Below are 22,056 nucleotides of genomic sequence, written 5' to 3' on the forward strand. Positions count from 1 at the left end.
ACTTGATTCTTTCTGTTGTTTAAAAATTTTCTTTCTTTATTCCATTTGCTTTCTTAGTTTTTTTTTTTTTCAATTGCCCCTTCATATATATATATATTTTTTTTTTCTTTTTTTTATTATTATTAGGTTCTGTGTCTGTCTGTGTGTGTGTTGCTTTTGTTGTTGTTTAGTTTGTTCTTATATATCCTAATAGTATACGGTGAAATAGAAGTCCTTTTCCAAGTACGGCGAGTTCCGCTGTAAGAGAAAAAAAAAAAAAAAAAAAAAAAAAAAAAAAAAGCGAGAATAAAGAGGGACGATTTTTATGTGGCGTAAAAATCAGTCGTTCCACTGCAAAGTGGCCGCGCTCTCTATGGTGTTGATAAGTGAATCTATTTCATCCACGTTGGTTTTACCCTTTGTTGGACTCTTTGTTGCTCACCTGCAGAACATTACCCCTGATGAGGCTGGATTCCTTTCTGGATTGCTGGTTTCTGTATTTCAACTTGGACAAATGCTTACAGCCAAGATGTGGGGAAGAATGAGTGATCGTTTTGGTCGTAAACCCATGATTCAATTGGGTTTATTCTTTAACGCGGCTGCTGCTGCCTTCTTTGGTGTAAGTACAAGTATTGAATTTTGTGTACTCATGCGATTTCTTCATGGTTGTGCAAACGGTAACGTATTGGTTGCAAAGACTGTAATAGCAGATATTACGGATAAGTCTAATGAGGGAATTGGATTCTCTGCTATTAGTCTTTTTTGGGGAGTAGGATCTATAGTTGGACCCTCACTTGGTGGATTATTATATGATCCAGGAAAAAATCCTGGAATCAGTCAGTTTTTCCCTAATGATGAACAAACGAGAAATATATTTATTATTCATCCAGCTATGCTTCCTACTATGGTAATTACTGTCTTTTCATTACTTGTACTTATTTCTACTTGTTTCTTTTTACCGGAGACAAGTAAAAATACAGTGGATCCATTGCTTTCTTTGTGTTTCCGACGCAAAACAGTTGCAATTGCCATTGAAGAAGAAGTGGAAGTGGAAGAAAGATCACTTGATCTTGATGATGTCCGTTCACCTATTCTTATTCAAGGAGAAAATACTTTTACTAGTCGTAATACAGAAACACCTCATCTAACTCCATCTATGAGTAGTGGAAAAGCTCTAGATGATACATTACAATGCAATACCTCATCTGAAGCTGGATCAGCTATGATAGGAATGCGAAATCGAAAGCAAGAATTGTTTTTGGGAGATGCCGATAGTGAAGGAAGTAAAACATTGGGACGTTTTGGTTATCGTGAAGCTTTACAAACTCCTAGTACTCGAACAGTGTTACTTATGTACATGTGTATAGCCTCTACAGAGTGTGCTCTTTTGGAAGTTATCCCATTATGGGCTATTGCTTCTATTGAGAAGGGTGGGTTGAGTCTTACTTCACCTGATGTTGGATGGTTAATGGGTATATCAGCAGTTGTTTGTGTATTTGCAAATATTAATTTTGGTCCTCTTTTACGTTGTGTACAAAGTAATCGTTTTTTATGGGATTTTAGTGTGATTGTATGGGCTTTAACTTCTATTTTAACACCCTGTGCTATTTTTTTCCCTCGGGAATGGGTGTTTACGTACGTTACTATATTAAGCTCTATCCGCGAGGCAGTATTATCTTGGGCATATGCATTGATATATCTATTTGTTGCACGTTCTGCTCCAGAATCACATGTTGGGGCAATGAATGGAATTGCGCAGGCTATTGGTTCCTTCTCACGTATGTTAACAATGTTGGTGCTACCTCCACTCTTTGCGTGGTCTCTTCAGAGTGCACAACCATTTCCATTTAATCACCATTTTGTTTTTTGGCTTACCAGTATACCTCTTCTTTTGAGCTATCTGTTTTCAAGTCTTCTACCAGCCTTTATTTTGAGTGGTTGATTGAGGAAAAAAAAAGGAAGAAATCAAACAACAAAAGAGACATTTTTTTTTTGTTTTCATTGTTTGTTTCTCTTTTATATTTATGGACCATACCTCATCTCGTATGTGTCGGTTGTACCATTTTTATGGACGTATTTTTGCTTAAGAGACTTATATTCCTCTTTTTATGATTTTCTTACCCTTTTTTTTTCTCCTTCAACTCTGATTCGAAGGGCTTGCCCTTTTTCTTTTCTGTGAAAAGTGTAAAAATAATATATTCGAAGTATCTGAGTTTTTTTTTTGTTTTTAAACATCGTATGTCTCTTATATATATATATTTTTTCTCTTACTCTCTCTTACTCTCTTTTTATTTATATTTCTTTTTGTCTACCTTGTGTCTCTTTATTACTAGTATGAAAAGGATATCGTTTTTTCACCTTATATTTTTTCTTGTACAATGCAGTCGGTTCCGCAAGCAGAAACCCCACTGCCTTTAAAGCAGATGTTTGCCCTTGCTGTGGTTTTGCTTAATGAAAGTTTGTGCTCTACGATGCTTCTTCCATACGTGGGTTTGCTTGTCTCCCATATTCAAAATAAACCACCTGAAGAAGCCGGTTATGTCTCTGGTCTTCTTGTTGGTGTTTTTATGTTTGGACAGGTAGTTAGTAGTACCTGGTGGGGATGTTTTAGTGATAAATATGGTCGTCGACCACCTCTTCTAATAGGTCTTTTTTCAAGTGGTTGTATTATGCTTGGATTTGGTTTTAGTGGCACTGTATGGTTGTGTATTCTTTTTAGGTTCGTTCATGGACTTTTTAATGGAAATGTTCTTGTGGCTAAAACAGTTTTAGCCGATATTTTGGATAGAACCAATGAGGCGAAGGGATTTACATTGGTGAGTTTAACGTATGGTATCGGCACTCTCATTGGGCCTTCCGTTGGAGGATTACTTTATGACCCGGCAAACAATACAGCCATGCATTGGGCTGGATTCAGTAAAGATGGATTGTTTGCAAAGTTTCCTGGTCTTTTACCGGCATTAGTAGTCGTGGTATATACTATATTTGGTATGTTTGTATGTATTGTATATGTAACAGAATCCAATCCAAAAGCCCAACCGCTACCTCGATGGGTGAGATTTCTTATTCCTTGTTTAAGTCATACTAGATCAGAGATGATACCATTAAGTAATTCCCCAGCAGAAGAAGTTAATGAGATTGGAAAAACCAGATGCATTAATATTAATAAAAGTAAAGGTGAAACAGTAAAGACCACAGAGACTGTAGTTGTCTCTGAAGAAATGTTATCACATGATTTAAATGAACGTGTGATGTATGAAGTATCATTAAGTAATAGGGAAAACAGAAATGATATGCCTTTTGAAGAAGAAATGGAGGAACTACAAGTTGGGATGACTGATGAAGATGAGGAAGAAAATGAAGAGCATAAAAGAGCAAATAGAAATGGATGGGAACAATTAAACGAAGGGCAATCACAAGGAGAAGCGGAGACTTTTGGTTATAAAGAAGCCTTTACGTTCCCTACAACTAGAGATGTGTTAATAATTTATATGCTCTTATCGGTTGCCGACATGGGATTTGGAGAAATATTTCCCTTATGGGCTATTGCTGGTCCTTTAGTAGGAGGACTTGGCCTCAAATCAGATGAGGTTGGGTTATTTCTTCTCTCCCACAGTGTTCCATGTGTACTGGCAAATCTTTGCTTTCATTTAGCGTGTCGTGCAATAACAGATAAAATGCAACTCTGGCGTGTCTCCTTAGTAGGAATGGCTATAGCTGTAGGATTTATTCCATTTGCTTCCTATTTCCCTCATGGTATTTCGCAGTTTACTGTAGTGTTACTATGCATGTTTTCACGTCAGTGGTTTGCCGCTTGGGCGTATAGTCTCATCACACTTCTCACCGCTCGATCTGCCCCAAAAGGATGTGTGGGTACAATGTATGGTATAAACCAATCCTGTGGTGCAGTGATGCGGTGTGTGGGACCCATCATAGTTACACCTCTCTTTGCATGGTCTATTTCAGGTAATCATATGCCTCCATTTAACCACATGTTTGTTTTTATCTTAACATTTATTATCTTTCTCTTGGCGGCTCTATTATCATATAAAATAGTTATCGTAGAAGATATAGGAACGCAAACTGTTGTACAAGAAGTGGAAGAAGTTGTACATGGAGTGGAAGAAGTTCCACAAGGATTCGTTGGTGAGTTAAATTCAAGACATTCTCATGATCAGTAGAAAAATTACACTACGAATATAGTTGAAATGCTTGAAGAAGCAAAAATAAAACCTGAATCCAAATAATTTTTTCCTGTTTATATTATATACTCTACTGAGTATGTATATGTGTGTGCGTAAGGGTACTTTTTTTTTTTCTTTTTTTCTTTCTTTCTGTCATTGTTGAGCGTTTGAATTAATGTCTAATTCGCCCGAGATAAATGTATTCCGTTTATTTTTGTAATAAAACTGTGCACGAGCAGTATGGGGAAGTGTCTGTGTGTGTGTGTGTGTGTTTCTGTGGAGGAGGAAGGGATGGGAAAGATCTAACAATAATAATAATTGAAAGGGTCTGCTTCTTGACGTGTACTCCTAGATGTGAATAAACCTTTATATTGAGAAAAGAAGAAGAAGAAGAAAGTTGGGTGTGGTATTTCTACACATTGAGGGTTTGTTGATGCAATTTTTTTTTTATTTATTCCTTTTTATTTGTTGTTGTTGTTTTTTTTTTTTTTTTTCCTTCTGTGTGTGTGTGTGTGTGTGTGTGTGTGCGTGCGCGCTAATGATACAAATTGCCTCTGTTTGTCTGCTGGATCCCAGTCATTCAAGAGCTGTGTGTCTGTGCGCGTAATATAACGTAAAAGGAAAACCAACAGAAAACTAAAGCCACAGTAGGAGCAAAGAAAACACGCAGAGAAATATAATATATATATAAATTATATATTACAAATATTTTTTTTTTCTAGATACATCAACAGTAAGAATTGAACGCAATGGGACAATGGTGGAGTGTTTTTTCCTTTGATTCTCTTATTTGCGTTTTAGCGTCTGGTTTATTACAAACCTTAGCAGTGCGTTTTTTGCCTGCGAAATACATGTGCTTTTCCTCTACCATTGGTTGGAGTTTTACATGTTTCTGCTTAAAGGTGAGTCTGGGAAAACTCATGGGGACTGTTCTTTTCCTACACGCCCTGGTTGCCGCTCTCCTGTTTAACTTCTATGGTAGTTCCATTGCCGTTCTCAACCGAACACTTCTGTACCCGGCGGCTGGGAGTCTTGTGATGCTTTTCTATCCCTTTCGCCTGCCGGTGCTGTCGGTGGGGGCGGCGGTGTTGGTGGGTCTTCTGCAGTTGTGGTCCGCCGTCAGCGGCCTTCTCATGCTGCTCGTCTACCCGGCGACGATTCTCTCGCAGCTCGAGCCCGCACACATGCGGGGGAGTTGGTTGGAGGAACTCCGCCGGCAAGCGGTGGATCGACTGGTGGAGCGGCTGGAGGTGCCATCACGCAACGGCGTTGTTCTCGACGTGGTGCTGCTCCGCCGGCGGGTGCCCACCGAACGGTGGGTGTTTTATATCGGTGGAAATGCGGAGATAATGAAAGACTGCGCAGCAGATATCTTCACAGAAGGTAATGATATGGTGTGTGCGAATTGGATATTCTTCAACCCACGTGGAGTAGGGGAGAGCACAGGATACGTCGCATGTGTGGAGGATCTCGTCGTGGATGCCTTCGCCGTCGTGCAGTACACCAGTCAACAGTACAAGATAGATCCATCCAAATTGCTTTTGTGGGGACATAGTATTGGTGGTGGTGTGGCGGCCGCTTTAGCATCACGGTATCATTGTATTTCTCCTATTCTGCTGGATCGTACCTTCTCAAGTCTCAGTGATGCCGCCGTGAGGTTCACTTGCCTCCCACCGACTCTCACACGAAAGTTGATTCAATATACCGTAGGAGACCTTAATGTGGTAGGGTCTTGTATGCAGCTGAAGAACAAGAAATTGGTGATTTATCACCGTAGAGATGAGGTGATTTCATATAGTGTAGCCTCACTGGGGCGGACTGAAGTAGTAAAAAAATTTATTTTGATGAATGACGCCGTAGTGGAGCTAAATGGTATGTATGCGCGATCACCACATAACACATCATTGGGGGGTTTTCAGGAAAGGGATCTCTTGCGTTCTCGCATCTCTTTTCTCTTTGAATAAATCCAACCACTCTCTCACACACACACAAACATACCTTTCTTCCTATTATAGCATTATTTTTCGTTTTTTTTTTTTTTTTTAGTTTCCTTACATTTCTTGGAGTTCCCTCATCTGCACATTTATCTACTAAACACGTGTTTTGCAGTATGTCTCTTTATCTATCTATATATCAACAACAACAGCACCAACAATAACAACAACAACAACACGATTACGTGCACGAGTATGATTAGATTGTTTTTGTTTGCTTATTTCTCATTACCATGCGATTTCTTTTTTTTTTTTTTTTTTGTTTTCGGTTTTTTGTTGTTGTTCTTGTGTGAGCTCTTGCTAGGGTCTCTGTGTTTGGTAAACTGATTTTCTTCTTTTTCTCTCTGTGTGTGTGTGTGTGTATTTTTTTTTTACACTTCTCTCTCTCTCTCTCTCTCTTTCTTTTTTTCTTTTTGCACCGTTATTGTAAAAGGGTGTGCATGAGCGTGAGTGAGTGTTATTTTAAGGGTGTCTAATAATTAATAACTAGAAACACACGCAGGTAAAAAAAAAAAAAAAAAATAGATTGAGTCCTATGAAGGTCGAAACCCAGAAATTCGAACGGGGGAAAAGGCAACCAGAGGAAGAAAAAGGTGAACAGCAAAATCAATCTCATCATTCCGTTAATTGTGGGTTAAGCGCCAGCAACACTGCTCTTGGCAGTAATGTTAATCATCAACAGGAAAAGATGATAAAGAACGGTAGTGCTACCGGTGGTAGAAGTAGTAGTAATATTAGTAGCCCAGGGAGGAGTAGTATTTCTACTACTAGTGGTGGTACGGATGCTGTGGATGCGATGAGGGCCATACCTGACTTGGTGGGTCCATTTAAAACGTTGGTAACAAATTCCCTTGATGAAATTCTACAACAACGACCTGCAGATCCACTTCGAGTTCTCGCAGAAAATCTACGGAAAGGGAGCAAAACTCATGAAATTGAGAAACACAGTTGTGTGGTGGGAGCCAGTAGTAATCATTATAGTCCAATAGTGTGTACACTAACAAAGGCATGTACACAGAAGAATGGAGCTGAGATGATGCAAGTGCCTGGTATACCATTGTTATTACTTGTAACTCCCACTTCATTTGAATTGGATGCCGCTCTTCGTAATCTTGATGCCCTCACTGCAGCGAAATCTAAAGTTATTATATTTGTTGAACCACCTAATCCTCCCACAGACTTATTTTATTTAAAAGGTGTACCCTACTTCGCTAATGTAACAGAACAACTTCTCCAACGACGTCGTAGTGGTACATTAGATGAGACACTGAATGCTTCTGTGGGTTCTGCTGCTAAAATTACTGCCCTTTTAGAAGAAACACTACAAACGCATATTACAACTTTACAGGATGAGTTATTAGCTGTAGCTACACCACCCTCACGATTTCAAATTCTTTATTTACCAGAAATTCAAAATAACGTTCTAGAAGTGTTTGATGTAATTGATACCGCATTTGGGATAAAGAAAAAACATTGGGATGAGTCTCCTCCACCCGGTGTACCTTCTGTTTTACTCCTATCCTTTAACTCTATGATGTCCAATATGACCTTTTCAAGACTTATTTCAGCCATGTTACCTTTACATGAACAATTACAACGTGTTAAGATTGCCAAGACATTGGAACACAATAAGGCGTATATCCAAAAACTTAATTATGAGTATGTTACCAAGTATTGGAGAGAAGTTCTGCAACGACGGGATGAACGTGATAAATTACGAGGGAAGTCGTCAAAGTTGGGAGTTTCTCATTCTAGAACACATAATCAATCAAGATCTCCGAAACGACAACAACAGACAGATGATAAAAAAAATAAAAGTGAATCTTTCTTGGCTCGTGCTCGAAGACGTGAAAATGAAAATACTACATTTCTTCATGTAACTTATGAACTTCAATCACAGGCGGCAACACGTATTCAAGCCCTTTATCGTGGCTATAAATTAAGGAAAAAGATCTCGGTTTCTCATAAAGAAGGTGTTACATCATCCTTATCATCATTACCCTCCAGAACAGCAGTTGAAGGAGAAAAAGAAGAAAAAGGAAAAGAAAAAAGAAAAGAAACATCTCTTGGAGTACCGTGTTGGGTGGAAGATCTTCCACATTCACTACCATTTCTATTACGTCAATGTATGGAGCGTCTCAGTGCAATACATGGAGAACTCTTTGGAAACTACACCGTTTCTTGTCCTCCAGAACCTCGTTGTATTACTGTATTGAAACCTTCACGTAAAATTGTAAAGGCGAATGGTGTGGATGATAATGTTGACAGTGAATCCGAAACATGGGAAGAGGAACGAGTGGCTTTACCAATGATACGACAAACAGAAATGCCTCCTCACTTTAATCCTCTTCGTCGCCTTATGGAGTGTGAATACTTAAGTGGATGTAATACCATAGAATATGCAATGGCGATTCAACAAGATTGTACTGGTCTTTCAGTACTGCAGCGACGAGCCTATGACTGTTTTAAGTCATTAGTGTTAAATTTACTACATATATCTTATTTGGAACTTTATCATCGTGGGAAACTTCCCATGACGGTAAGAACTTTTGATGAATATATGCACCGTTTTCATACAGATGTATTTGGATGGTTCTCGGTACCTCATTTTTTATCTCGTATTGCCCTTAAAAATGTAATGAAATCTCCTAATACAGTATCTCTTCTATGCGAAAGTGAAATGATGAAAATAGAGAGAGTATTACTTTTATGTAGTTCTTCTGAAGGTCAACTTTACAAGAGTCCGTATCATCAAAATCAAGAGCAACAACAAGAGTTAAAAAATGGAGATACTTCACATTCCAGTTCTCTATTGTCTAAAAATCGAAAAAGGAATTGGGTTTGTCCAGGTGTATATGCAGCCCCAGATTTCCTTTCCGAAGCCTCATGGGAAATTGCCTTACAAGATATACCTTTTAATGGAGAAGAGAGAAAAGTGGCTTGGTGGAGTTTAAGTCCTCATCCGGCAGTTTATGTAAATGGACAACCTTTAGTGTTAGTACCAAGGCATGAGATGCAAGAAGTTGAAGGACGTCCTCAATTTGATAAATTTGTATTACATATTGAAAATGAGAAAAAAACTTCTCCATTACCACCCAAACATGCTTTTCATATCAAAAAAACATTATCATCATCATTATCTCACTCTAATCAACGAAAGAATAGTTGGAGTGGAGTATGTGATGGTCTTTCCACTTCTTTAACAGGAGAATCTGATGCTACAGTAACAAAAAAAGAAACTGTAACTTATCATGAAGAAGATGAAATACCTTTATCTATATTTGGTGCTTCTCTTCGTTTAGAGGATGATCATTTGGTACATGAAATTATGCAAGAAATCTCTCAATCGGAATCGGATGGGAAATTTTTATACTACAGTATAATGGGTCCATCTCATCTTTCTCCTCTTCCTATTACGTATACATGGGCACAACCTCTTATATTATGCTCAGAGGATATAAAGAGATCCGACCGTTTCATTTCACGGGAAACTTCTCTGGCTCCAAGTACTTCTTCCTCACTTATTCGTTCCAATCATCGTCGTTCAAATAATCGAGGAACATGTTCTAAAGTGGTGGGAAATGCTAGGCGACGTTCATTATCTGTTGAAAAAGGTCCATCATTCGATAGTATTACAAAGCAATCAAACTCTAGAAGAAGTTCCATAGCATCTACAGAAAGTTCATCACGTCGGCAGTGGAGTGCTAATACACGTGTTTCTACCTTATCTCTTGTAGAAAGTGTAGATACAATAGCACAGAAAGTATCCCAAAATGTCTTTAAAGGTAATCATTTCGTGCATGTACGACCTTGGATTGCTCCTGAATGTGGTCGTAGTTGGGTATTGGTATTTGAAAAATTTATTTCCAAGTGTTTAGTTCAGCTACGAGAAGGTTACTCCATTATTCTTGCTATTGATAGTCCTTCTCAACTAGTATTATTTAATGCGGTTTGTTTATTAAAGCATGCTATTTTAAAACAACCAGAAGTAGAAAAGAAAGGACCAAACGCTTCCATAACGGATGTCAGTAAACCAAACCGACACCCTTCTCCTCCACCGAGTCTTTTATCAAATGAGACTATTAAATGTCTCTCCTTTATGGACTCTTTCTATGAACGAGTGAGAGAACTTGTGAAACAAACGGATATTTCTATTCCTGAATGTGTGTATACAATTCATGCAGTTATGAAAGAAAATGCACCAGGTGAATTAATGTTTTTGGAAGAGTTACCAATTCTTATTCGTGATGCTGAGCTTGAAACAAATCCACGAATATTAAGAGAGAATATAACTACAATTGTACAGCGTATTGAATTATACTGTTGGTTGATTCTCTTTCAAGTGTTTTTATCTTCACAAGCGACCACCAGTGTCTTTGAAGAAAAAAGTGAATTAAATCTATCTTCATTTGCAGCCTTCGTTGACGATTCCTCAGTGAGAGCGTGGATGGATAATATTGATCCATGGCAAAACATCCCAACAAGGTCACCTGATCCTTTCCATCTGCGCTACACCAACGGATTGCGACGCTGGGATGATCGTAACTACATCTTTCACGGCGTTGTGTAATACGTTTTTACTAGTAACGTTGTGTCAAATGATTTGATGTATATAAAATTCTCTTTTTTTCTTTTTCTTCCTTATATATATATATGTTTATCTCGTTTTTTTTTTTATCTCTTTGAGTGTACTAGATATGCTGTGGAATCCTCTGGAGAGTATTATTTTGGTGTCCACACACACCCCATATATATATATATATATATATATATGTAGATACTCCGTTAGGAGTATAAAACATAATAAATAATAATAATAATATCACATTCTCATTTGTTTTCTATTTTTTCTTCTTCTTATTTCCTTTTTTTTTTCTTTCTTATTTCTTTACCTTTTCTTTTCCTTTTTTTTACGATCACAATATAAAGTTGCGTAGTTTCCATCATGTGGTGTACGCGACAATTCCTGCAGCGCGGCCCTCCTACTGCTGCTGCTGCTGCTGCTTCTATTCCTAGTATTCCTTCTCCTCTGACGGACTCTAGTGTTACCCGGCCGCTTTCAACAAAGAATATTCGCCGTCCAAAGAAATTGCAACGCCAAATGTTTTTAGAACGATTAAAAAAACGTCGTCGAGCCCGGGCAAAGTTAATTGCCTCGCAGGAAGAAGCTCAAAAGTCTTCTATGAACGCTTCTAATATAAATGGTCGAGATGTTATCATGGCTCAATTAGCAGATGAGATTTTTAGCAGAGGACACAAACATATCTGTTGTGCCACTAATATTTCCTTTGTCCCTGATGGAAACCCGGCAACACCAGAAATCGCCTTTGCAGGAAGAGGAAATGTTGGGAAATCATCACTTCTACGTTCTTTATTTCGTGCCTCTCGAGAGGTTGGACGATCCAATGTAAAATTACGCCGTGATGCTATGAATTTCTTTAATGTTGGAGGTGGAATATTGAATATAGTGGATCTTCCCGGATTTGGTGGAACCTCTGTTCCTTGGTCAACTGTATTACAACATGCAATTCTCCTGAGAAACTTTGTACAATATCGTCCAAGTTTAAAAATGTTGTATTATTGTATGGATGTTCATTACAAACATGGGATTTATATACAAGATATTGATATGCTTCGTTTTCTTTCTAAAGAGGTACCAAATTTTACTATAGTATTAACAAAGGGTGATCAAATTAGCACGACCAATTCTAATAACTTATTACGTTTAGAAGATATTCGTAAAGAACTTTTATTTCATGATATTACACATCCTGTACTTGTTACAAGTGCTTATCATATGGGAGGTATTGATACGTTGCGATTTGATATGGTAATGAATTGTATGCATGCTTTACCGACAGAACGTCTCACAATAACAGAAGCAAAGAGACTTTCTGAACGACTTTTATCACAACGTGAATTGAGTACAGTGCGTCAACTCTCCTTACCACCCACACAACTTCAGGAGGATTTGCAAGCATGGGAAGCGGAATTAAAGGAAGAACGGGTTATGGAATCTTTACAATATTTGAATAGTGGTACAATGGAGGAAGAAGCTAAGGGTAAAAAAGAAATAGAATTACCTCTCAAACCTAAAAGTGATGAAAGTAGTATTAGTGGCGATAGTGATGAGGTTGATAACACAAAAAAGAAGAATGAAGAAGATATAACTACTTCTTTAACTGAAGTAGATCCTTTAACAAAGTCTATTACAATACATCAATCGGATAAAGCAGTGGCATTTAACTCTCTCCGCAAGAAGGTAACAAACAAATCTCTTATGAATTATGTTCAGAAGACCAGTCCATGGCGTAACCCACTTTTATGGCCGGAAAACGTTATTCCAACAAAACATCCAAAAGCTAATATAATGCGATGCCCAGAAGACCCACATAATCCATATCTTACTCAAGCTCACTTTGTCTGTCCTCGAGCTGATATGTTCTTTCGACGCCCAAACGTTGGTTTGCGTAAGGCATCAAAGAAAGGAAGCTATGAAGCCGATCGTCCTTTGGCGTTTCTTTTAAAGCAATACACCATACCTTATTTTCCTGATATTGTAGATGTTAATATGCATCCTCTGCCGTGGACGTTTCTCGGTAGTCGCGAGGCATATTACGAAAAGAGTGGTGGACGTCAGTTGGGTGTACGTATGAGAAATTACGTTACGGAAGGGGAGGTTCGACCTCTTGCAGATAATCCAGCACCCACACAACCCGATCTAACGAGAGAACTACAGGCTCTTGAGAAAGCCAGGTATGGGTCTCCAATAGCGATGCTACGTCCTCCTGAAAAGTCACACAAATCTATTAACGACAATGCTCTTACTGAGAAGTAACACACAAAAAAAATATTTATTATTATACATGAAATACATATACACATACACTGAAAATAAATAAACAAAAAAAAATGAATTAATGATGTTGTTTCTTTTTTTCATTCTTTTACTCACTTTATTGTACTATTAAAGTAGGGTAATCATTGTTTATTTTTTCTTTTTGTTTTTGTTTTGATCACTCTTTTCCTCTCTCTCCTTTCTTCACATTTTATTTACAGGACAGTCGTAAGAAGAAGAAAAAAAAGGCAGTCTAGTTAAACGGAGATTGTGCAGTGGTACTTGAGAGGAATATCTGCTACAATGACGAGTACACCAGCGACGGATGGATTTTCTTCTTGGAATATCATGAGAGATGTGACGAACGAAATGTCAGTTTCAGCTACTAAACGGGAAATCTCTCTTGATCACGTACAATGCCTTCAATCATTCTCCCAAGAAGAAAATGGTTATCATGGAACAAGTTTAGCAGAACTAAACAATGCTATAGACTCCACAAAGCAACAGGTAAGTGACCTTAGTCACCTTCATAGAGAAGTGCTCCACCGTTTCCACACTGATATCAAACACTTACAGCGTGCATTGCAACAGTCAAAAAATGAAAACTCAATGCTACGAAAAATGCATCATGACACAATTATCGAGTTGGAGCGATGGCGCATGGAGTGCCAAGACCTCAAGCATAGATTAGGTTTAACAGATACATCTTCATTAAACCCAATAAATACCATTAGTCGGGAACGGTACAATGACCTGGAAAGGCGACACCGTCTCCTTCACAAAGAATTTGACGAGCTCAGATCTGAGAAAGCAGAGGTGGAACGGCAACTCCATAGTACGCAGAAGGTATTAAACACCATTGGGAATGGACTAGACTACTTGGGACGTGAGTTGCCTCTTCTGTGTCCGCCCAACACCACACATGATGTGTAATACTTAACGTATGATACAATACATTACAACGGAGTAGGCTTACTGCCCTCATTGAGTATAGAGGACATCTATAGATAGGATACCGATGGTGTTATTGGATAGGATGTGAGCATTTTGTTGCATCATAACCGGAACTAATGTGTGTATTGTCCTTATACCTTTCTCTCTATTTGTGTTTGTGTATCTGCAGACGCCACGGGAAAAAGGACACCTTTTCTTTTTTTTCCTTTGCTCCACTGTATCTCCGCCTGCGTTNTTTTTTTTTTTTTTTCTCTCTCTCTCTCTCTCTACATGTATACGTGCGTATATATTATTTCTGTCCTGGTTTCTGTGTCTGTCTCTCTATCTCTCCCTCCCTTTCTTTCTTTCTCTCTATTTGTGTTTGTGTATCTGCAGACGCCACGGGAAAAAGGACACCTTTTCTTTTTTTTCCTTTGCTCCACTGTATCTCCGCCTGCGTTAAAAAAAAAAGAAAAAAAACGGAATGTGTGATCGTGGGACACAGACACCCACGAGCCCCTACGGTGCTGAACTTCGCGTTCATTATTGTGGTCTCTCACGGTGTATGGGTTTCCTCGCAGTAGCATTGTGTGTCTTGTGTCTTCTTAACGGTTGCTCATATTATCTGTACTGGCGATCCACCGTATTCGCCACTTCTACCAGTCGACCAGCGGCATTCCACGCAACTGCCGCAGGTGTTTTCTTTCTCTTTGTCATGACACAGGTTCTTGTTCAGCGGGCGCTGCGAAGCATGATTCAGCAGATGAGCTACAGTGATCGCGAAAAGAGGGTTAGACTATGTTGCCTCATATTTGCCATTTCACTGCTACCCACGACTTCAGCACAGCTAGCACTCTACGCGCATGGCTGTTTTAGCGTGTCCAAACAGTATGCGGCTGTGTTCATCATTACGGAGTATCTGAACGTCCTTGGTGTGGCGTGCACACTGTCGTATGCGTGGACCTCAGCATGTGCTGAGTGGTTGCACGTGGGTGTGAGCCGTGCTGCACGCGAGCATCGTGCAAAGACACGAGGCATTTGGAATAAACATCTGGCGTACGTTATTGCCACCACAGCCTCTGTGCAAACACCACCGGCAGATGGCAGACCTGGCGACTACACCAACGCCAGGCTGTAAAGAGTTTTACTTTATGGTGCTGCTCTAGCACCATTGTATCAGTATTGTGAAGTGTAATTGGTTGTGGGGAAATGGATGGGTCTTGTTTACTGGCCTCATCAGCAGCACACTCTCTGACATTAGTAGGATGGCACCTGACAAGGTTCCACGCAATCATATTTCCCTCTAAATTGTCTTCTCTTTTTTTTTCTTTTCTTCTATTTCCTTTGCAGATTAACTAATACCGCTACCAACATAAAACAAAAAAAGCCATGAACCTTACCAGCTACACAGNTGTCTTCTCTTTTTTTTTCTTTTCTTCTATTTCCTTTGCAGATTAACTAATACCGCTACCAACATAAAACAAAAAAAGCCATGAACCTTACCAGCTACACAGATGAGCGCCTTGACGAAACCATTTCGCAGCTGAAGCCTCATTTCATGAAGAGCTTCAATGTGAAAGACGAGTCAGACGTTGAGTGGATTCTCTTTACATTTGCCCCAGGACGCGTCAATTTCATCGGTGAGCATGTGGACTACATGGGCGGTTACGTTTGCCCCGCTGCTGTGGGAGACGGCTGTCACATCCTCGTTGGTCGCGTAGCGCACATTAACGACGACAAGCTGCGCTTTGCCACCACCCGCGGTGAATACTTTGAGCTTGAGGACCTGAACGACAAGTCCCACAACAAGGCGTGGACCACCTTCATTCGTGGAGCGGCTGCCATTCGGCTGGCCCACCACGGCGTAAAGCTTGGCGCAGCACCGCTGAAGGGCCTTTGTATGATGATCCTCGGAACGCTGGAGATGGGTGCAGGCATGAGCGCCTCCGCATCTTTCGACGTTGCACTGCTCAACGCATTCTCCACAACCATCACGGGCCGTCATCTGCACGCGAAGACACCATCCGGGCGGCGGTACGCCATACTCCCGAGGGAGTCCCATGATGATATGATCGAGCTTGTGAAGCAGGGACGTCGCATTGAGACAGACTTCTGCGGTGTGCAGATTGGCATCATGGATCAGTTCGCCTCCGCCTTCTCGGTTGCCAATTCATTCATGGTTCTGAACTGTACAACACTGGAGTACAAGCTCTGCGATATCACGCCAGTTACTGGCGACGATGCCTGCTTCCTCCTCATTGACTCCATGATTAAACACGATCTGCAGGGCGAGACAGCAGGAACGTACAACACCGTTCGGAGCGATCAGGAAGATGCTCAGGAGAAGATCTCAAAGAACGTTCTGGGTGGCCGCCCGTTCACCTTCACCGAGCTTGTCCGTGATCCCAAGAAGTTCACTGCCGATGGTGACGCCCCCGCGTTCGTGAAGTCGTGCCAGAGGTTCCTCACAAGCGGTGAGTTTGATCGCGGCTACTACAACGTCACGGAGCAGATCCGCACACGTGACTTCATCGCTCTCACCGACCCCAACAGCGGTCTGACACACGAGGAGTGCTTCAAGCGCGCAGGTAAGATCTTGAACGAGGCACATGAGGGCATGAAGACACTGATGAAGATTTCAACTCCCGAGCTGGATCTCATTCAGTCGACAATCAACGAGGACCCAGATGTCGCCGGTGGACGCCTGATGGGCGGTGGATTCGGTGGTTGCGTCATTCTGCTACTCAAGAAGAGTGCTGTGGAGCGCGTGGTTTGCAACGTGCGGGAGAAGTTCAAGGCTCGCTTTGACGTGGAGAATAAGGTGTACCCCATTGCCATGGGTGATGGTGCCTTTGTGGTATCATTGAGCAGCTAGAGTGGACTCTGTTTGGAAAACGTTTGGAAATTTGTTTTTTGTTTTTTCTCTTATTTTTATTTATTTTTTTTTTTTTCGCATGGGACCGATGTTTCTCTCGGGACCCATCCTACCCTTCTTTTTATTTATTTATTTTCATCAAAGACGATTTTCTTTTTTATTTTATTCTTCCAATAATACCTTGTGGTATGCACCTTTGGGGGATTCTAACATGCATCAAAAACGTGTTCTTACAGATTTTTATTTCGAGATATATGTATGTGTTTGTAATTTTAGAGGTGCACTTGTAGATATTATGTTTGATTTTTGATTTGTTTTTTTTCTCTTCAGTCTTTGTTTTTTTTTCTGATTGCTGCGTAGGGTTGTGAATTCTTTGATTTCTAGTGCCATGGATAATGTGCCTCGAGAAAGTCGATTACTTGTGTATAGGTTGTGCGTTGTTTGGGGTCTTGTTATTGGATGTTGGGCTGTACTTCAGGTAACGGTACCTCTTATATTAAAAGATATTGTTGGAAAGTCAATTGCACCTACATGGCAAGGTGTTTTTACAGCGACAACTGCTTTGGTTGGTATGTTGGGTTGCGGAATTACTGGTCATTACTCTGATCATTTGGGAAGGTTGGAGTTTTTAACTCCATGGATCTTTTTCTTTTTTCTTTCTTCCCTTTTTGTTCTGTACGGTGATATGGCTCGTGTAATATATCCTTTGTGGTTTGCCCGTTTTGCCGCACTATCTATTCCCGCTACCGTTTTACAGGCTTTTATTTCGGATTATATGGGTGGGCACGCATTGTTAGAGTCATTTAGTTACGTTGGTGCTACATTTGGTATATCTATGTTATCTTCGTCACTTTTGTGTGGTCTTATCAGTTGGTATTTCTCACGTTTCGCTACACTAATGTTCGCCACTATTCTCTCTGGATCTGCATTCCTCCTTGTTTTGGCTACCAAATTACCGAGTGGTTCACGTACAGTCACTCCTTTAGTGGATTCAAAGTCTGATGAGTCAACTGCATTACGTTCCTCAGGAGGAGTTAAAAATAGTCTTCGTATCATATATAGAGATACTTTGCTTAGAAACCTTATTATTGCACTTTCTATTCTTCGTGTTGGTAATGTAAATACACATATGATGATTGTTCTTTTTGTGGATTTTAGGCTTGGATGGGGACTACCGCAAGTAAGTGTAATGACAGGTATTTCTGCATTTTTGTCAGTTTTTTTTCAGTTAATTGGAGTTAGATTTGTTATTTCGAGTAATATCGTGCTTCCTGTTTTATTTATAACATTAGCGATCGTACCTGTGGTAGCGATGGGATATGCACTTGCAATGACTGGATTTCAATTATATGTTGTTACCTTTCTAGGTTCAATCACAACAATAGCCACTACTATTTTTAATGCTAAAATAGCAGCCCTTGCCTCAGATAGTGGTGTTGCTGGTTTAGCCCTTGGGTGTGTAGGCACTTTGCAGAATTTATTAGAAATTGGGGCTTCTCTTTTTCTAGGAAGACTGATGTCCTGGTCTTTTTCCAATCGCTCTCCCACAAGTGTGATGAGTGGTCTTCCATTTCTTGTCAATGGTGCGTTACTCACATCTGTGGTGGTGATTGTCGTGTACTCCCACAAGCGTCATGGTATAGGGCGAACAATGTGGGAGGAAATTACATCATCTACATGAGAATCAGATGTGGTTTTTTTTTATCAGTGATTATTATTATTATTATTATTATTATTATTATTATTATTATTGTTATAGTTTAACTGTATGTGCATGTGTGTACATACTCCATTGGTGTGGATCATCGTGTAGTTCATTTCTTCTGGTCAATCAAGTTTATTAACAAGCCAAGAAGGAATAATAAATAAATAAAAAAAAAACAAGACAGCAACTACCATGTACTCTCACAAGTAGTTAAACTCTATGTTTGTTCTCCTTTACGTGTGTAGAGGAATCAATTGTATGCGTTTCATTTTTCTTCTTTTTTTTTTTATTTTACTTGCTTTTGGTGGTGTGGGCTCTCGAGATGACTACACACACGTTTTTTTTTGTGTTTTCGTTAACTACCAAATTGCGTTAATGCTTGCTTTTTTTCTTTTAAGAAAAAGTCTGAGATATTACAGATATATTTAGATAAAAAAAAAAAAAAAGATAGTGGTAGACCTGTGAATTATGTTTCGAAATGGCAAACTATATTCGTTTTTTTTTGTTTTTTTTTAGTAAGAAGTGTACTGTGTAAAAATTTTATTCCTTCCTTTATTCTCTTGTGAATATTTTGTTTTTTTTTTCTCATTTTTTTTTCGTTTTGGTATTATATATAAATAAATATGTATATATATGGAGAGAGTAGAATCACCTGCACGAAGTTTTATTTCTTTCAAAAAGATGTTCCAACGTACATGTGTTTCTCTGCTTCGGCGTTCTCTCATTGCCCGGTGTGCGGCCACATCATTAACTCCAACCCCGGTGACGCTTCTCTCAGAAGAAGAACAATTACTTGTGGACTCTGTACGTCGATTTAATCAAGATGTTGTGAAACCACTATCCAAAAAGATGGATGAGGCAGAATGTATGGATAATACAATCATTAAGGAGGCGTTTGAGGCTGGTCTTATGAGTATTGAAATACCCACAGCTCATGGTGGGGGCGGAATGTCTTTTTTTTCCAGTATTCTTGCCATTGAAGAACTTGCAAAGGAAGATCCATCTGTGGCGGTATTTGTAGATGTACATAATACTCTAGTAAATAATACCTTCTTTCGATATGCCACGGAGGCTCAGCGGGAGAAGTTTCTTCCGGATTTGGCAACTCAAGCAGTGGGATGTTTTTGCCTAACAGAGACTGGAAGTGGAAGTGATGCTTTTGCACTGAAGACACGTGCAGAGAAGAAAGGTGATGGATGGGTTATTAATGGTTCAAAAATGTTTATTACGAATGGCGCTAATGCGGATATATTTCTTGTAATGGCGAATGTAGATCCATCCAAGGGTTACAAGGGAATCACCTGTTTTGTGGTGGATAAACGAAAAACAGATGGAGTAAAGGTGGTAAGCGCTGGGAAAAAATTAGGTATTCGTGCGAGTTCTACAGCAGAGATATTCTTTCATAATGTTGAGGTACCAGAGTCTAATATACTTGGAGGAATTGGAAAAGGATATGCTATTGCGATTGGGGTATTAAATGAAGGCCGTATTGGAATAGGAGCTCAAATGGTAGGAATTGCCCAAGGAGCAATGGATCATGTTATGCCGTATCTCTTTCAACGAAAACAATTTGGTACTCGTATTGGTGATTTTCAAGCTGTGGAAATGCAATATGCACAGTGTGCAACGCATATATCGGCTGCACGATTAATGGTATATAATGCGGCAAGGAAAAAAACAATGCAACAACCATTTATAAAAGATGCGGCAATGGCAAAGTTATTTGCATCTCAAGTGGCAGAAGAAACGGCAAGTAAGGCGATTGAATGGGCAGGTGGTGTTGGATATATGAGAGATTTTGGATTAGAGCGTTTTTACCGGGATGCGAAGATTGGTGCCATTTATGAAGGAACATCTATTATTCAATTGCAAACGATCGCAAAATTGTTAAAGAAAGAGTACGAATGAAAAAAAAAAAAAATAATAATAATAAAAAAGTAAAAATTCCTATTTTCTTTTTTTATTTTTATTTATTTAAGGGGGGTGTTTATTTGGTTTCGTTTTTTTTTGTTTTTGTTTTTGTTTTTGTTTTTTTGTTTTTTTCTCCTATTCTGAATCTTTCACATGAGAAATTGTGTAAAAGAAAAAAAAAAGGAATTGGTTGCAATCGATCCTAAATGTAATCCAAAGCGTTTACAAATGGGTTTCTTTTTTTCTTTTTATATTGCTTTGAAATTTTAAAAAGCAGCAATTTGGTGGTGGTGGTGGAAGGTTCTTTTCTCTTTTTTCTTTTTTTCTTCTTTTTATAATTATTGTTGTTGTTATTATTATTGTATTTTTCTCTGACCATTTATCTCTTTCTTTGTTTTCTTTCACCTTTTATTTCTGTAGTTGGTCTTCTTTGGCTTTGCATTCCATTCCAACTAGTGTAGTGTAGGAATCCCACAGGGGGGGGGTTATTATTATTACTGCGTAACTCCTACTATTATTATTATTATTTAGTATATTACTATCCATCTATCTATTTATTTATCTATCTATTTATCTTTCTGTTAGTGTGAATGGCGACGCGGGACCGGACGGCGGAGTTCCTGCAGTATCGCAGTGTGCGGCCGCGGCACCCCGACGCGGAGCGGCTGCTGGCGGAGGAGGCGCAGACCACAGCGACTTACATCACCCCGCAGTGGGTGGAGAAAATGGACGACGTGCGGCTCGTTGGGCAGAAGATACGAACACACATGGAAGTACTCGAGGGACTGCGGAAGAATCATCTTAAGATTGAGTTTAGCTCCGCCAGAGATGAGGGAGAGGAGGAGGTGAAGATTGATCGTGAACAGGATCTTATTGATACCCTCTTTAAACAAGGGGAGAAGTTGATTAAAGAAATAGACGCTGCGTATATGCGGGACTTACCGGATAGTGGAACTGATGCGGAATTAAGTATACTTCGTAATGTAAAAATGTGTTTGGTTAATGAACTTAATAATATCAGTAAGATTTACCGTGAGAGACAACGCCGATATATGATGGATGTGAAGAAACAACAGGCGGTGGCTCAACGTTGGGCAGGTGGTGAAAGACAACGGGTGATTGAACAACAATTAGAAACCGATGCCGTGATGGATCAATATCTTCAGAAGGGTATGACGCAGGAACAAATAGAAACTATTTTATTAAATCAACATATGGTAGATGAACGTGTAAAAGAATTTGATCGGATTTATACTTCCATAAAGTCTTTACATGAAATGTTTAAAGATATGAATACCCTTGTGATTGAACAAGGGGCAGTACTTGATCGCATTGACTATAATATGACAGTAACACACAGCCGTGTGCAAAAGGCTAAAGTTGAGTTACAAAAGGCAGCAGAGTATCAAGAGGCAGGAGCATTCAAAATATGTGTATTATTTCTTGTTGTACTCATTATTGGTTTGCTGATTGCCTTGTTTTTCAAAGCAGTGAGGTAAAGAAGAAAAAATAAATGGAAAAGGAAGAAGAAGAAGGAAAAAAATAAAAATAAAAATTGAGGATATGGTGTAGAAACCGTTTGTTGTTTGATTGGATTGCTGGTTTAAAGAGGGGGAAAAATATATATATATATATAT

General features: G+C 39.4%; 11 protein-coding genes across 11 annotated transcripts; all 11 read left to right on the forward strand.

Moving 5' to 3' along the window:
* Window positions 1–304: 304 nt before the first annotated feature.
* TM35_000044020 (putative transporter) lies at window positions 305–1,921 on the forward strand (the record flags this gene model as incomplete). Its single annotated transcript, XM_029022596.1, has 1 exon — window positions 305–1,921. The coding sequence occupies one exon, from the start codon at window positions 305–307 to the stop codon at window positions 1,919–1,921; it is 1,617 nt and encodes a 538-aa protein (XP_028886254.1).
* Window positions 1,922–2,357: 436 nt separating this feature from the next.
* Window positions 2,358–4,160, forward strand: TM35_000044030 (putative transporter; the record flags this gene model as incomplete). Its single annotated transcript, XM_029022597.1, has 1 exon — window positions 2,358–4,160. One exon carries the CDS (start codon window positions 2,358–2,360, stop codon window positions 4,158–4,160), a length of 1,803 nt encoding a protein of 600 aa, XP_028886255.1.
* A 752-nt stretch (window positions 4,161–4,912) lies between these two features.
* Window positions 4,913–6,127, forward strand: TM35_000044040 (uncharacterized protein; the record flags this gene model as incomplete). Its single annotated transcript, XM_029022598.1, has 1 exon — window positions 4,913–6,127. The coding sequence occupies one exon, from the start codon at window positions 4,913–4,915 to the stop codon at window positions 6,125–6,127; it is 1,215 nt and encodes a 404-aa protein (XP_028886256.1).
* Window positions 6,128–6,692: 565 nt separating this feature from the next.
* Window positions 6,693–10,727, forward strand: TM35_000044050 (uncharacterized protein; the record flags this gene model as incomplete). Its single annotated transcript, XM_029022599.1, has 1 exon — window positions 6,693–10,727. One exon carries the CDS (start codon window positions 6,693–6,695, stop codon window positions 10,725–10,727), a length of 4,035 nt encoding a protein of 1,344 aa, XP_028886257.1.
* A 375-nt stretch (window positions 10,728–11,102) lies between these two features.
* On the forward strand, window positions 11,103–12,995 carry TM35_000044060 (uncharacterized protein; the record flags this gene model as incomplete). Its single annotated transcript, XM_029022600.1, has 1 exon — window positions 11,103–12,995. One exon carries the CDS (start codon window positions 11,103–11,105, stop codon window positions 12,993–12,995), a length of 1,893 nt encoding a protein of 630 aa, XP_028886258.1.
* A 303-nt stretch (window positions 12,996–13,298) lies between these two features.
* On the forward strand, window positions 13,299–13,928 carry TM35_000044070 (uncharacterized protein; the record flags this gene model as incomplete). The annotated part of the gene is made up of 1 exon (XM_029022601.1): window positions 13,299–13,928. The coding sequence occupies one exon, from the start codon at window positions 13,299–13,301 to the stop codon at window positions 13,926–13,928; it is 630 nt and encodes a 209-aa protein (XP_028886259.1).
* A 484-nt stretch (window positions 13,929–14,412) lies between these two features.
* Window positions 14,413–15,066, forward strand: TM35_000044080 (uncharacterized protein; the record flags this gene model as incomplete). Its single annotated transcript, XM_029022602.1, has 1 exon — window positions 14,413–15,066. One exon carries the CDS (start codon window positions 14,413–14,415, stop codon window positions 15,064–15,066), a length of 654 nt encoding a protein of 217 aa, XP_028886260.1.
* Window positions 15,067–15,420: 354 nt separating this feature from the next.
* On the forward strand, window positions 15,421–16,803 carry TM35_000044090 (putative galactokinase-like protein; the record flags this gene model as incomplete). The annotated part of the gene is made up of 1 exon (XM_029022603.1): window positions 15,421–16,803. One exon carries the CDS (start codon window positions 15,421–15,423, stop codon window positions 16,801–16,803), a length of 1,383 nt encoding a protein of 460 aa, XP_028886261.1.
* A 388-nt stretch (window positions 16,804–17,191) lies between these two features.
* On the forward strand, window positions 17,192–18,484 carry TM35_000044100 (transporter; the record flags this gene model as incomplete). Its single annotated transcript, XM_029022604.1, has 1 exon — window positions 17,192–18,484. The coding sequence occupies one exon, from the start codon at window positions 17,192–17,194 to the stop codon at window positions 18,482–18,484; it is 1,293 nt and encodes a 430-aa protein (XP_028886262.1).
* Window positions 18,485–19,141: 657 nt separating this feature from the next.
* On the forward strand, window positions 19,142–20,416 carry TM35_000044110 (putative acyl-CoA dehydrogenase; the record flags this gene model as incomplete). Its single annotated transcript, XM_029022605.1, has 1 exon — window positions 19,142–20,416. One exon carries the CDS (start codon window positions 19,142–19,144, stop codon window positions 20,414–20,416), a length of 1,275 nt encoding a protein of 424 aa, XP_028886263.1.
* A 593-nt stretch (window positions 20,417–21,009) lies between these two features.
* Window positions 21,010–21,918, forward strand: TM35_000044120 (syntaxin; the record flags this gene model as incomplete). The annotated part of the gene is made up of 1 exon (XM_029022606.1): window positions 21,010–21,918. One exon carries the CDS (start codon window positions 21,010–21,012, stop codon window positions 21,916–21,918), a length of 909 nt encoding a protein of 302 aa, XP_028886264.1.
* Between the last annotated feature and the right edge of the window lie 138 nt (window positions 21,919–22,056).

Source organism: Trypanosoma theileri, assembly GCF_002087225.1.
Source record: "Trypanosoma theileri isolate Edinburgh chromosome Unknown TM35_Tth_4_V1, whole genome shotgun sequence".
NCBI lineage: Eukaryota > Euglenozoa > Kinetoplastea > Trypanosomatida > Trypanosomatidae > Trypanosoma > Trypanosoma theileri.